Source organism: Berghia stephanieae, chromosome 15 (genome assembly GCF_034508935.2).
Source record: "Berghia stephanieae isolate SIO BIC M18660-M18661 chromosome 15, UCSD_Bste_1.3, whole genome shotgun sequence".
Lineage (NCBI taxonomy): Eukaryota > Metazoa > Mollusca > Gastropoda > Nudibranchia > Aeolidiidae > Berghia > Berghia stephanieae.
In genome coordinates, this window is record NC_088374.1 from 8,244,844 (window position 1) to 8,261,652 (window position 16,809).

The window sequence follows — 16,809 nt, forward strand, 5'->3', positions numbered from 1 at the left end:
GGGGGGGGGGGGGGGGTTGCCATGCACGTTGATGAGTAATCAAAGATTAAACTAGACTTACCTTTAGGGAAGTTGACGTTTAATATGGATTATTAAAGTCAACTGATTGGGGAAGGTATCACATGAGATGCTCTGAGCATGCGCACAAGTCAGTATTTAGCCCGCATGTTGATACACATTTCAACTAAGGTATTCACATGATAATCTATTTACACATACTAAATTAATACACCAAGGGAGGGTTACTACTAAATGTTAATAAGAAAAAAGGGGTTGGGCATGTGAATACCTTCCCCAATCAGTTGACTTTAATAATCCATATTAAACGTCAACTTCCCTAAAGGTAAGTCTAGTTTAATCTTTGATTATAATACATCACTGATTGGTGGAAGTCATCACATGAGATTTTAGCCAAATGTGAAGCAACATGCTTACACCATAATAATCAACAAAGAAAACATAATTTTCAATAAAACTTATTATTGAAGAACCAAAAACATAATCAGAATCCAAAAAATAATAGTAAACAAAAGCGATTTTATAACATGTCAAGAACATCATGACTGTTGCAAATAATACTATATTACATATGATGCAACTCATAATAATTACAAGGGTTGCTTACTGCAGCTTTCATATTGTATTTTTATCAAACATAATTAACGTTTGTTATCAAGAATAGCTTGAGAAAATACACTGTCATCCCTGGAGGGTTTTTGAACAAATTTCTCATAAAACTTGGCAAATGTACATTCACTAGACCAACCTCCAGTGTCCAATACTTTTCTTAATGGGACATCTCGAATTAAAGCAGCAGAAGTGGCAGCTGCACGTGTACTGTGAGCTGTAAATATAGTCGTATCAATTCCTGAAAGTTTGAGAACTGATTTCACCCATCTAGACAAAGTGCTGCGTGAAATAGGTTTATGTGGTTTCACATAAGAAATCAACAATTGTTTAGAAGTTCTTAATTTTTCTGTCACATTCAGATAATGTCTAAGGTGTGCCACCACACATAGACGCTCATTCTCAAACCTTTTTAATTCAATTGGTTTAGAATGCTTCTTTGGTAAAGATGTTTTTAATAACGATGAATGGACAATCACACATTTGTCATCATATAATGTTATATCATCAACAGATATTTTATGTAAAGCTTCACCTCTCTGAGCTGATAAAAGACATAAAAGCATAACAAGTCTCAGAGTCAATTGTTTCAAAGACACATCAATAACATCTGGCCATCCAGATAGATGATCAATAACTAAATCGACATTCCATGTTTCATTGTATTTTGGTAATGCTGGTCTTTTGTTTAAGACTCCTTTAAGCAGTCTTACTATAATGTTATGAGTTCCAAATTCCATGTATCCGTAAGATGATAAATGAGCAGCAACTGCACTCCTGGCAATATTTATAGTATTATAACTAAAACCTTGTTGAAACAAACCACTCAAAAAATTTGCAAAAACATGAATTGTGACTGGAGGATTATGTTGAACTTTTAGAAATTCTATTCATTTCTTAATGTAGATGCTGTACGATTTAATAGTGTTTTTCCTCCACGAATTCAAAATGAGATCTACTGACTGCTGATCTAGCTCCGAGGAAATTAAATGAGGCCCGAAACCTTGAAAACAAGAAGGTCTAATTTGTTCCGTAGAATTAGAGGATGGGTGGTTCCCGGGACGATGGTAGAATTAGAAGATCTCTTCGACAAGGAAGACGAACTGGGGGTTTGGAAGCAATATTGTTGATTTGTGGGTACCAGAATTGAGTCGGCCAATCGGGTACCACTATAATTCCTGTCGCTTTTTCCTGAATAATTTTTTGCAACACCTTGGCAATGACACTGAAAGGGGGAAAATCATAAAACGTTTTATATTTCCAACAAATTGAGAAAGCGTCAATTTCTATTGCGTTTTCATTCCATTTATATGATACAAATTTTTCAAATTGAGCATTAGCCTCACTTGCAAACAGGTCAATTTCTGGTTCAATAATCAAATGTTTTAAAGCTACTTTCAAATCATGGGGATTTAACTTCCATTCAGACTTCCGATTAGTGATACGTGACTCTCTATCCGCAACCGTATTCTTTTTCCCAGGAATGTGTGCTGCACTGATCCATATATTGTGATCCATGCACCATTTCCATACCTGAAAAGTTATTTCATTATTTTCCACTGAATGGTTTGTGCCCATGTGATTAATACAAGCTATAGCTGTTGTACTATCTGACATAATACGAATATGTTTATTTTTAAATTCAGATTTAAAACACATAAGTGATTCCAGTATTGCTTTAATTTCCAAATAGTTAATGTGTCTATTTTTGTCATCCAAGGACCAATGACCTCCTGTACTGATATTCCCATTTTTACAGCCCCAGCCTATGCAACTCGCATCTGTGAATAGAATCGCTGTTGGTTTTGATTGTGTAATATCATTATACATAGTTTCAATATTTTTGATCCACCAATGCAGTTCTAATTTTGCTTTCTTTGACAAACCCATGGTCGCATCAAAATTACCCTTATTTAGTTTCAACGCATTATCCTTTTCTGTTTCTAACTGTCTATAATACAACGGTCCAAATTTTGTTGCTGGAAAACTAGCTACCATTTTCCCTACAGCAATTGCTATATCTCTTATTATAACTGGATAATCCGTCTTTAGTAGTCCCAAGCAGGTTTCCAACAAACTCTTCTTTCTATCCTCTGTGAGACATACTGTCATACTTTGAGAATCTATGACCACCCCAAGGTATTGAATTTTTTGCGTTGGAACCAGTATAGACTTATCAGGATGAACCACAAAACCTGCTTTTAAAAAGGTAGATAGAGTAAGACACATGTTCTTTAAACAATCAGATTTTGTCGCTGCTACAAGCAAAGAATCATCAATAAAGTATGCAGATAAAAACCCCTGCCTTCTCAAATATGAAAAAATTGGTTTTAAGAGTCTGGTAAAAACCCTTGGAGCCATGGCCAAACCATTAGGTAAAGCGTTAAATTCATACAGCTGACCTTTCCATATCAATCTCATGTATTTCCTATAGCTCTCATGAATGCTGACAGAAAAATACGCGTCTTTTAAATCAACAGATGTCATGAAAGCATCTTTCGTAATCAACTTAAGTGCAGCTTCTAAAGTTTCCATTTTAAATTTTTTATATGTAACGACAGTATTTAAAGGCTTTAAATTCAGAATCATTCTAAAAGAACCATCCTTTTTCTTTCTTGTAAATATGCTAGAAATTACTTCACCTACTGCATGATCGCATTTAGAAATTATTTCTTTTTCTAATAGCTTTTTAACTTCCAAATCAATAATGCTACATTCTTCTTTATTCCATTTTATGGAGGCATATGGTCTAGAATATCTATGCAAATCTAGAAGTCTACAATCAAACTCCACCAACACTCCTTTAACATATTGTAAAATTGATTTGTTGAATGTTAACTTTTCCCAATATTTTACAAATAAAGATATTTGTCCTCCTTTAAAATTATTAATTTTTGATTTCAAATATGATAGAACTTCAGGTAAAATTTCTATCCAGTCACTCACCAAACTTATTGTTTGTAATTGTTCTTCCATTTCTGTGGGTGGCCTTTCTTGTTCTGTACAAACTTGGGTTTTGGTTGCCACTTTGGACGGGGGAAGGCACCCCCCTTGCTTTGCCCTAAAAAAGGTTTCGTCGCACTAGCAAATCTTGTACTTGTATTGTCTTTAAATTTTTCTGGGTTGAAGGTGATGTTCAATTTTTCCAGTTCTTTCATTTCTTTGATTTTGTTAGGCAAATTGTCTCCAAACAATAAAGGCTCCACTGGCAAATTGTCATCCTCGCACAATCTATGCAGCGATTTATTGATAAAGGGCTTTAGATAATTTCTCCTTTTAGCAGACAACTCCCTGGTTGCATGTCCCAGTAGAGCCAATGCATCCGTGCAGTCTCTTTTTAGTGACTCAGCACCATTCTCGTTCAGCAGCAAGTTTGTTGTTGTTGTTATTGCTGTTGCCGCCTTGACTACACTCCTTTGTATCTTTACTAAACTGAGATCTCCTTTAATTGCCTTATTAGGTAAGTGTCTCCAAATTTCTTTATTAACTGTTGGCACCACCAAATTGTCACAATTTTCTGGTCTAAGATGAGCTTCCAATCTCTTTTTCAACATTTCGGGATTGAGTTTGGTTGAAAACCGGCCTTTCACCACCTTTGCAAGGTCGCTCCTCACCTTCCCTCCAACTTTTTCTTCCTCATTGAATTCATCCTCCAAACTCCTCAAAAAACTATCACTCTCATCATTGTTCTCCTCACTCCTACTCCTAATCGTTTCTCGATTACTACACAACAAATCCTCTTCTTCTTCCAAGTTTGGTTCGACTTCGCCACCGTTATCAACGTCATCACTATCACTATCACTCCAGCATTTGTTGTCGTGACCCAGTTTTATTCTTTTATCTTTCGTCTTCTCTCCATCCACATTCTTACGCTTCATCACAAGCTCCGTAAGCGAGTCAAACCGTGCTTCCCACTGTTTGTTCAACTCGCTCAGCATCGCCGCTACGTCACGCTGCGAGCTGTCGTCACTGTCACTTGGTTGCGTCACTACGTCGTTTGTGGCGAATGGGTCACTGGTGACGTTATCTTTCTCCAGTTTTCAAATGATAATTATTTCTGGACAAAAATGAGAGAGATAATAACATACATCATGCATCTTATCATGCACCAAGTTTGATAATAAAACGATATATGTATTATAATTCTCACTAAACTGTAGAAACCAGACTATAAAAAGTCAAGGTTACATATTGTTTTGTGTGTTGGTCCGACCGGATGGCAATGTTGTGAGTTTCTTAGCCAAGCGCACACTATCTCTCGATAATTTGCGCTTGGCTAAGCGACTCACAACATTGCCATCCGGAAGTATATAGAGCAACACACAAAACTTTGTGTAACCTTGATCGGTTATAGTCTGGTTGATACAGTTTAGTGAGAATTACTCATAGACACGGATGGCAAAAAGCAATAACAAGGACCTGACTGACTTCAACTTCGTTCTATATATATAGAAGGAACGAAGCTGACGGTACTCAGCTCTTTATTATCACTTTTAGACAACCTGTTAGTGATTAGTTCTCACTAAATTATATCAATCAGTCTATAACAGCTGAAGGTTACACACAGTTTCATGTGTTAGTATGTTTAATCCGGCTGGTGGATGTGAGTATTTTAGGTATACATATGGCATCAATTCCTTTCCAAAAAAAAACGTATTATAGCAAAAGGACCTGGCAAAAGACCGTTCGAAGAAACTTATGAAACTATTATAATAGTACACTATAATGTCTATCACGCCAGCATGAAACGGATCGGCATTTAGCAAACCGCCTAATTGAACCAGTTGTGTTATTGACTGTGTGCTACAAAATAATAATAAATAATATAATAATAATAATAATAATAATATAATAATAGCTAATTAAATAATAATAATAATAATAATAATAATTATAATTAAATAATAATAATAATAAATAATAATAATAATAATAATAATAATAATAATAATAATATAATAATAATAATAATAATAATAATAATAATAATAATAATAATATAATTAATAGTAATAATAATATAATAATAATAATAGAATAATAATTAATAATAATAATAATAAATAAGTAATATAGTAATAATAATAATAATAATAAAATAATAATAATAATAATAATAATAATAATATAATAATAATATAATAATATAATAATAATAATGAATGAATGAATGAATGAATATAGCGCCTAGATTCACAATGTGCTCAGAGGCGCTTTACAATGCAAATAGAACACAACAATAAATTGATAATTTAAGCATAAAATCTATCATCATAATAATAATAATAATAATAATAATAATAATAATAATAATAATAATAATAATAATAATAATAATAATAATAATAATAATAATAATATGTAGGTCTGTGTTTTGTTCCGATATAATACTTCCGGATGGCAATGTTGTGAGTTTCAAAGCCAAGTGCACAGCGTCTATAGATAGTATGCACTTGGCTAAAAAGCTCACAACATTGCCATCCGGAAGTATAACGGACAAACACACAAAACAATGTGTAACCTTGAACGTTTTAGTCAGGTTAATGCAGTTTAGTGAGAATTACTCGTAAACGCGGATGGCAAAAAAAAACAATAACCAAGACCCGAGTGACGTCAACTTCGTTCTATCTATAGAAAGTATGCGCTTGGCTAAGAAACTCACAACAACATCATCCGGAAATATAAGGGTCCAACGCACAAAAGTATGCGTAACCATAAAGGTTTATAACTCTGATTATTACAGTTTAGTGAGAATTACTCATAAACTTGGATAGCAAGTTTTGTGCGTCGGTCCGTTATATTTCCGGATGGTAATGTTATGAGTTTCTTAGCCAAGTGCACAGAAACAATTATTACACAAAAAGATGTAATAAAATCCACTTAACCGATACTTCGCCTAATCAACAATTTTAAATTAAAACTACAATTTCCCAGATAACCGAACTTTCAAGTCATTCAATTACAGAATCTCTCAGGTGTGAATTATTTTATATTTATATATTCCCAACATTGTCGTTCTCTGAAAAAAAGACGTTTTTAAAATTTTGGTCAGAAAACTCATCCTTCAAATATTGATCGATGAAATAAAAAAAATGACCCGCATCTTATCAAAAACTCTCAAACCTGAGACTTCCGCGGGAAATTCCAGGTTTGGAAGTTTTTGGACAAGATGAGGGGACATTTTATTCGATCAATATTTGAAGGACGAGTTTTCTGACCAAAATTTCATATACCTCTTTTTTCTTTTTTTTTTTTTTTTGAAAGAGTGCGACAGACCAAGGTAGGTTTGGAATTATAAATTAACGTCATGTGTTGATTGTCAAGTAGGTTTTAGTTATTATTCACGTGGAAAGCTGTGGCTGTGTCTGTGTCTGTTACCACAACCCTCAAACGGGTCGCCATTCAGATCTTGGGGTAAAATATACGGTTAGTGTAGATTCAAATAGTATGTGATATATCTCGTGAAAGGAATTTGTTTTATAATAAGAATAATATTACTATTATTTAATAATAATGATGTACGTTATTCATCCAAAAGGATATTTGTGTACAGACGTAGTAAAATGTCGACAATGATAGATACATAATATACGTAAATATAATGTGGTAAAGTAAAATTTGGTAATAGGTATATAGTGTAATAACATTGTAAGCTGTAAGAATAATTACATAGTGTAAATTAAGGGACATACAGATTATAAAAGTGTAAAGATATAAATATCTAGAAAAGGTATATTGATGTCAACATATAAGAAAAAAAAAGATATAAATGATATATCTGATATCATTATTTTATAGTTCGTGATATTTGCTTGTTCTCGGAAACGACAGGTGAGTCTCCACTTTGTACCTGCTTCTTTCTGTTAAGAATGTACCATATAGATAGAATGCGCTTGGCTAAGAAGCTCACAACATTGCCACCCGGAGTTATAATAATAATAATAATAATAATAATAATAATAATAATAATAATAATAATAATAATAATAATAATAATAATATAGCTTTATTGTCCCCAAAAAAGTGGCAATTTGTCATTTGGTTACACATTTATAACAATACAATATTGACATAGACACACTCACACAAGATGCACACTAGTAACATAGTAGTTATCGTCCAAAAAAAAAGAAAAAAAAAACGGAGCAACACACAAAACTTTGTGTAACCTTGAACGTTAATATTCTGGTTAATGCTGTTTAGTGATAATTTCTCATAAACGCGGATGGCAAAAAGCAATAACAAAGACCTGAGTGACGTCAACTTCATTCTATCTATAGATAGTATGCGCTTGGCTAAGAAGTTCACAATATTGCCATCCGGAAGTATAACGGACCAACACACAATACTATTTGTTACCATGAACGTTTATAGTCTGGTTAGTGCACTTTGGTGAGAATTACTCATAAACGCGAATGGCAAAAAGCAATAACCAAGACTTGAATGACATCAACTTCCTTCTATCTAGAGATAAAACGAAATTGACGTTATTTGTTATTGTTTTTCGCCAGTGTTTTTTTATGAGTAGTTCTCACTTACTTCAACCGACCAGCTATCGAATGTTATGAGCTTTTTGGATAAACGATTGTATGCGCTTGTCTATGAAGCTCACAACATTGCCATCCGGAAGTATAACGGACCAACACACAAAACTATGTGTAACCATGAACTTTTATAGTCTGGTTAATACAGTTTAGTGAGAATTACTCCTAAACGCGGATCGCAAAAGTAATTACAATGACCCGATTGACGCCAATAGTCTTCAACGGTCGTAACGTCACTTCCTTCCTAATGACGTATGGTAACGTAGTAACACTGGCTCTAAACTATCGGAACAATGGCGGACGCCGTATGAAATATTTCTCCGGCGAGGATGCGTATCCAGAGGAAAAAAAACCCATAAATTTGATCATGTTTTGACTTTTACACATTCTGATCACAAGGCATATGAAAAGTTATAGCCAACATGAAGAATAAAAAGTACAGATGTTCTTTGTTTAGAACCAAGATGGCCGCCGTTGCCGGGCGACGTGACATCAGACTATTGAATCCAATTTCGATCTATCCATAGATAAATAACGAAATTAACCAGTAGATTTTTGACCAATCAAAACTTAAAATTTGTGACACACCCTCACACGTGCTCGGACAAACATAGTTGGTTGTTTATAAACAGTAATGTGAATGAAATCGCCCTCTCTCTGATCATTGTTATTGTTTTTATACCGTTCAATAAGTGACTAGTTATCACACGATTTTCTCGATCAATTTTTAAGCGGTTACATTTATACATAGTTTTCTGTGTTAGTTCTATTGACCAAGCGGTTGAACAGTGGGTATTTTATTCAGACACATACCATCGATAGTAAAACCTGTGTAGTTTGCTGTGTCTACCAATCACTACCATTGTTTACATTATGACGATTGTCCGAGAGGCGTGGTTATCTACCTGTTAATTGACGTTTCTCACTTCTTTGTTGTTGTTTTTAACCAGTCTGTTTTTCTGAGTAGTTCTCACTAAATTCAATCAATCAGCTGGCGGATAAGGTGAGTTTTTAAGATAAACGCATTGTATCACTAAACCTCGGTGGTCTAGTGGTATGACACTCGCTTTCGGATTGGAAGGTCCTGGGTTCGAGTCTCGCTCGGCGCATAGTAAAGTTGAGTCCTTGGATAAGGCTCTTTACGCAAATTCTCTCACCGCACTCGGGTATAAAACGAGTACCTGGCCGTTAATAGTGTTGTTGTCTCTGTCCAAAAAAAATGTAATATCGCCTAACAGGCGTCGTGTCCCATTATACATGTTAAATGTTGCTGTTGCCCAGGGACCCGTTGTAGAGCGCTTTGATAACGTTTAGTGGATATTGCGCGAAATGTGACCCCTCGTCTCAAAACGGTATTAAGTCGGAATGATTAAGATGCTGAAAATCGAATTTATAGCCAGAAATATCATGCTTAAGTTGAGTTTATATGCTTTATAGAGGAGAAGGAATATCATATTTTACTGTGCTAAATACCTACGTTTCATATGTTTGACCAGTTTAACTATAATTTGACTTTTTAGCATCTGGTCCATCCCGACATAATACCGTTTTGAGACGGGGGTCACATATGAAAGCTAATTTTTTAAAACCTTTTGGAGCCCAGTGGAGCATCACACGCTTCGCTATGGTAAACTTAAAGCCCGAGGGCCCGGGGACTGGCCCCGACGACCCGACACTGCCGTCTTCTGCCGTCTTCCTGGTCAAGACGTTGGACACGGACAAAATGATAAGAATAAAGAGAACACCCAAACTGAGGGACAAGAATAGGAGAGATATACACCATATTAACCCTCTCCTTACCACCAATTGGAAAATCGTCACATTTTTTACGATGCAACCGTCACTTTTCTCATCCAGATTTTATTTCTTTTGCTATAGCTATAAAAACTTGACATTGTGTAATAGAGTTCATATTGTCGAAGATATTATGAGTATGGAATGTGATTGTTGCTTTTCTGGAAAAAATGTCTGTTTTTGGGTTGGGTGGGTGTGAAATTTTGGGGAAAATTCTGAAAATGGCTAGTAAGGAGAGGGTTAAGATGATCAAAGACGAGAATGGAAGAATATTGGACGATATTGGATGAAGAGATTCGAGCAAGATGGAAAACATATTATGAACACGTCATGAATGAAGATAATGACAGGGAGAGGAGAAGTGCAGTTATACAATCAGAAGAAAAAAAATTGAGCTTTTATATAGCGCAATATCCACTAAAATGTGCTCAAAGCGCTTTACAAGGGGTCCCTGGTCAACAGCAACATATAACATGTAGGCGATATTACAATTTTTCGGAAAAAGACAACGCTGTCAACTGCCAGGTACTCATTTTACACCTGAGTACGGTGAGAGAATGTGAGTAAAGAGCCTTTTCCAAGGACTCAACTATGCGCCGAGCGCGAGACTCTAACCCAGGACATTCCGATCCGAAAGCGAGTGTCATACCACAAGACCACATAGCCGCACAAGAGAAGATAGTAGATGAGATAAGCAAGAACGAGGTGTGGTGTGCAGTGCGCAAGATGAAAAGGGGGAAAGCAGTTGGACCAGACGAGATACCAGCAGGAGTCTGGAAATCACTTGGAGATGAAGGGTTAACCCGATCCTTACCAGCGATTTTCAAAATTTTCCCCAAAGCTTCACACCCACCCAACACAAAAACAGACAGTTTTTACTCAAACAGAAAATCAACAAGCACATTCTATACATAATATTGTTCGACCATGTGGGGTCTATTACAGAAAGTCAAGTTTTTATAGCTATAGCAAAAAGACATGAAATCTGGATGAGAAAAGTGACGGTTGAATCGTAACAAATGTGACGATTTTCCAATAGGTGGTAAGGAGAGGGTTAACTTTCCTGGTATGGTTAATCAACGATATCTTACAGAAATAGAGAATGTCAGAATAATGGACAAAAAGTACGTTGATTCCGATATACAAAAATAAAGGAGATGTTCAAAATGTGGCAAGTACAGGGGTATCAAGTTAATGAGTCATACAATGAAGATATGGAAAAGAGTAATCGATAAGAGGCTTAGAAAAGGTGTAGGTATAAGTAAAGAACAGATTGGATTTGTTGGTAAAAGTACAACGGATGCTATATTTGCCCTAAAAGTGACCGCAGAGAAGTATAGAGAAAAGCAAAGAGAGTTACATTTTGTGTTCATGGACCTGGAGAAAGTGTATGATAGGGCACCAAGAGAAGAAATGCGGCACTGTCTAAGAGCAAAGGGGTTAACAGAGAAATATATAAAAGTCATCCAAGATATGTACAAATTAAACAAAACAGTGGTGAGGACAGCTGTTGGCCCAACTGATCCATTTAATGTATGAGTTGGATTACACCAGGGATCTGCTCTCAGCCCGCTGCTGTTTGCAATAGTAATGGATGTCCTAACAGAACCCATTCGACGAGAGGCACCATGAAACATGCTGTATGCGGATGATGTAGTACTTTTGAATGATACAAAAGCTGAGACGGAAAAGGAACTTGAGGGTTGGTGAGGGGATTAAGGGTAAGCAGATCGAAGACAGAGTATTTGTACATCGACAGCAGAGAGCAGAATCACCAATAAAGATAGGAGAAGAGGATGTGCCAGAGACAAACCAATTCAAATATTTAGGAACAACTGTTCAAGGAGATGGGGGAAATGAGATGGAGGTTAAGAAGAGGATACAGGCAGGCTGGAATAATTGGAGGAAGGTAACTGGAGTTATGTGTTACAAACGAATATCCTCAAACCTGAAGGAGAAAACAACAGTTGCATGACCAGCAATGTTATATGGACTAGAGACAGCATCTACAACAAAGAAACAAGATAAAGAAGTTGAGGTGGCAGAAATGAGGATGTTGAGAAGGTCACTTGGCTGGACAAGAAAAGATAAAGTGAGAAATGAACGAATTCGGAGGTTGACTGAAGTGGAGAATGTATCAATAAAATAAGAGAAGATAGATTGAAATGGTTTGGACATGTAAAGAGACGAGAGAGGGAGTACGTGGAAAGGAAAGCATTGGACTTACAATTAGCGGGAAAGGTGAAAAAGGACGCCCAAAGACTAGATGGTGGGATAAGGTAAAGGGCGATATGAAAGAACTGGGCCTGGAGGAAGATTATGCTCTGAATCGAGATGCATGGAAGATGCGGCATTCATTATGGCAACCCTGCAAAATGCGGGATAAGCTGAAAGAAGAAGAAGCCGCTAGACATAAAGAAATTTTGTTCTTATTTTAGAACAACATCTTATAATAATATTATGTCAAAATAAAGCATAGAATGGCACGTCCTGTCCTGTCCTGTCCTGTCCTGTTTTATTGATAAAGGGGAAACCCGAAACGTTCATTTGATCTGTTTTTGTAATTAAATTGAAGCTTACATTCAATTTCACATTATTAGTTATTTCTTCGAGCTTCGAGCAGCAACATTTACATTAAGAATGACACATCAAACATTTTACGCCAAGTTCTGAAAAAAAAAACACAAAGTTTGGCAATAAAACTCGTCCTTCAAATGTGGCATCTCGTATCAATACGGTATTATGTCGGGATGGACTTGATGTTAACAATTCAATTCTAATTAAACTGGTCAAAAATAATAAACGTTGGTATTAAGCACAGTAAAATATGATATTCCTTCTACCCTATAAAGCAGATAAACTCAACTAAAGCATGATAATTCTGGCTACAAATTCCATTTTCAGCATCTTAATCGACCCGACTTAATACCGTTTTGAGACGAGGGGTCACAAATGAAAAACTCCCAAACCTGGAAAATAACGCTGGTTCCAGTTTTGAGAGATTTGGCAAGATGGGTGTCATTTTAAATGATCGATATATGAAGGACGAGATTTCTGGCCGAAATGTTTAATACGTGTATGTATATACGTGTATCTATACGTGTATACGAGTATGGCATGTTGTACCTGTTTGTGATAAGATGAAAGGTCAAGATAACACTAGTGTCATTCCTTTGTGACGTGATGTGTGATCTGGGCACGTGACAACTATCATATATATATATATATATATATATATATATATATATATATATATAGATAGATAGATAGATAGATAGATAGATAGATAGATAGATAGATAGATAGATAGATAGATAGATAGATAGATAGATAGATAGATAGATAGATAGATAGATAGATAGATAGATAGATAGATAGATAGATAGATAGATAGATAGATAGATAGATAGATAGATAGATAGATAGATAGATAGATAGATAGATAAATAGATAGATAGATAGATAGATAGATAGATAGATAGATAGATAGATAGATAGATAGATAGATTGATAGATAGATAGATAGATAGATAGATAGATAGATAGATAGATAGATAGATAGATAGATAGATAGATGTTTGTTTGTTTGTTTTTTTGTTTTTTGGGGGTTATTTTTTTTGTGTGTGTGTTTTTAAGGGTTTTACAGCGCTTGCAACACATTAAGGTCATATCAGCGCCAGTAAAAAGGAAGAAAATGGGATAGTAAAAAGTTCTAGAATTACAATTAAAGCACCAAAGAAAAAGTAAGACAAAGGAGAATTGGATCAAATAGGAAACAGATGTAGATTCCAAGAGTACACTGTCAAAGTACTTAGTTTCAGATCACCTAAAAGTCTCATCCAGTCACAAGTACAGGTCCCCACGAAGAGGAATACACTCAAATATTTACAAATCATATAATGTAATATGTAAACAAAACATAATACATTACATGACATAGAGAGGGAAAAAAATATCATCTCCCAAAATTAACTATCCATTTGACTGTTTTCCTCTCACCAAGGGTATCCGGTCAGGGCCAGGACAAAAGACAGAAAGCTAGTTGGAAAACAGATATAGATAGTTCAAAGATGACGTCACTCAGGCCTTTGTTATTGTTTTTGCCATCCGCGTTTGTGAGTTGTTCTCACTAAACTGTATTAACCAATAAAAGTTCATGGTTACACAGAGTTTTGTGTGTTGGTCCGTTATACTTCCGGATGGCAATGTTATGAATTTCTTAGCCAAGCGCATACTATCTATAGGGGGATAGAAGAAACAGTAAGTACCTCCCTGCCCACTATGGGCGGCCAGGAACTGACACATTACAAGTAAATACATTCGGTGTTTTTCCTTAAGACGGCAGAAATGTTAAATGTCTATGACACACGGGCTGTTCACGAACTGAATGCGAACGGAGAAAAAAGTGAATGCACTCAGTTTATAGATAGTATGCGCTTGGCTAAGAAGCTCATAACATTGCCATCCGGAAATATAACGGACCAACACACACAACTATGTGTAACCTTAAACGTTTACAGTCTGGTTAATACAGTTTAGTGAGAATTGCTCATAAACGCGGGTGGCATAAAAAAAAAAAATAATAACAAAGACCCGAGTAAAGTCAACTTCATTCTACCTATAGCGAATGAGATTAGCGGTAGAGTAGCGTCCCTTGATTGGACGTCACCCATAGTCTGTGACGTCACCGGCGGAAAAGTTATTAGAGAGAGAACGTCAATTTGGTTTTGCGCATGCGTCTCTCTCGTCCTCGCGGAAGCGAGGACGAGAGAGACGCATGCGCAAAACCAAATTGACGTTCTCTCTGTAAGGTGACGTCCAATCAAGGGACGCTACTCTTCCGCTAATCTCATTCCCTATAGGCAAAGGAGAGAGTTATAGTTTTTCGAGGGACTTTAAGTAGCACTAATCGCTCAAGTAGTCGTCTTAAAATGATAACAACGAGTTGAGTGATATGAAATGAATTCCTTTTGAAAAAGTTCATATTTATTTTGTCGTGAGAGTGATAGGGTGGAGAGAAAGACAAAGTGAGTAAAAGTGATTCATAAACAAGGGAACAACACAAAACAAACGACGTTTCGGCCTTTGGTCGTAGAATTCTAAGGACATAATAATAATGCCGACTGACGATGTGGAGTTCATAGAAACATGTGTTTCGGCCATAAATAAGTGAGTGACTCCATTTATATTTTATATTTGCTCTAACCAACGTTATCGAGCACTCTCGTACCTACAAGTACCCACAAACACTCCTAAATATATATATATATATATATATATATATATATATATATATACATATACATATACATATATATATATATATATATATATATATATATATATATATATAATTATAACAGATTGTCATAATAATATAGGTGAAAATGTGTGTTGATGTATATGTGTGTCTACCCTTGCACACACACCCACACACACACAGACACACACACACACACACACATATATATATATATATATATATATATATATATATATATATATATATATATATCGAATTTACTTGATAATGCTCAAAGGCCGAAACGTCGTTTGTTTTGTATTGTTCTCTTATAATAATATATGAGTCACATTGACTCCCTTTATCTTTCTCTCCATTTTATTGACTCATATAGGCACCTCTAGTTTTAAGTGATAGGGTGAATAATGGACACTGTCCCTAGGCCGTTATCTACTGAATTAACTTGTAAGACATATTATATCTACAATCTAATCAATGGACACACGCCCTAAGTCGATGTTTGTTAATGCTCTGCGTTTAGGTATAATACGGGATATGTTTTTGTTTAGTGATCTTAACAACGCCACTACCATAATATTATCACATTCGTCTGTGCTGTAGCGTTTAATTCATCTTGTTTTGTTGATAAAGGGGAAACCCGAAACGTCCATATTATGTTTTCGAAATTAGCGTAGTCATCATTATCTTATAGCCTGACACTAAAACCCCGCTAAGACCCATATTTTGACGTCATTTTTAGGTTTGTGGACCGCCTAGTGAGTTGTCTTTAGTAGTTCTCATGGAAACAAGTGATCCCATTGGTTGAACTATTGAATACAACTCACGATTTGTTTTCTTTTGTGGCCAAAGACTGGCATTTTGACGTTATTTTTTGGTCAGTGTCAGGCCGTAGCCAACGTTATGTTATAGATAGTATGCAGATGACGTCACTCAGGCCTTTGTTATTGTTTTTGCCATCCGCGTTTGTGAGTTGTTCTCACTAAACTGTATTAACCAGACTATAAAAGTTCATGGTAACACAGAGTTTGTGTGTTGGTCCATTACACTTCCGGATGGCAATGTTGTGAACTCCTTGGCCAAGCGCATTCTATCTATAGCCTGATACTGATATCCAAAAGGACTGGCAGTTTGACGTCATTATTTGTTTTTTGCACCGCCTAGTAAGTTGTCGTTAGTAGAGCTCATGGAAACGAGTTATTTCATTGGTTGAACTATTGAATACAACTCACGATTTGTTTTCTTTTGTGGCAAAAGACTGGCATTTTGACGTCATTTTTTTTGGTCCGTATCAGGCCGTAGCCATCGTTAACTTATAGCCTAACACTAAAACCCACTAGGACTTACAGTTTGACGTCATTTTTTTTAGGATTGTGCACCTTCTAGTGAGTTGTCGTTAGTATAACTCAAGGAAACAAGGGATTCTATTGGTTGAACTATTGAAAACAACTCACGACTTGTTTTCTTTTGTGGCCAAAGACTTGTCCTTTGACGTCATTTGTTGGTCAGTGTCAGGCTATAAGTTAACGATGGCTACGCTGACATTGACCAAAAAATGACGTCAAAAGAAAAGTCGTTGGCCCC

The 16,809-nt window shown here is 35.7% G+C and overlaps 2 protein-coding genes across 6 annotated transcripts in view; one reads left to right on the plus strand and one right to left on the minus strand.

Moving 5' to 3' along the window:
- Positions 1–1,692: 1,692 nt before the first annotated feature.
- On the minus strand, positions 1,693–11,602 carry LOC144960765 (uncharacterized). The gene is made up of 4 exons (XM_078894059.1): positions 11,445–11,602; positions 9,717–9,921; positions 3,574–4,658; positions 1,693–1,852 (listed from the first exon to the last, which is right to left on the minus strand). The coding sequence occupies exons 1-3, from the start codon at positions 11,600–11,602 to the stop codon at positions 3,579–3,581; spliced, it is 1,443 nt and encodes a 480-aa protein (XP_078750185.1). The 3' UTR covers positions 1,693–1,852; positions 3,574–3,578.
- LOC144960326 (ras-related protein Rab-1B-like) overlaps positions 6,935–16,809 on the plus strand; it is a 65,258-nt gene continuing 55,383 nt past the window's right edge. The window contains exon 1 of one of the 5 annotated variants that reach the window (XM_078893394.1): positions 6,935–7,041. The gene's annotated coding sequence lies outside the window, so the exon portion shown is untranslated. Of the gene's footprint in view, positions 7,459–14,947; positions 15,135–16,809 lie in introns of those variants that run through there. The other 4 variants (XM_078893392.1, XM_078893395.1, XM_078893398.1 and 1 more) reach the window with 4 other exon arrangements.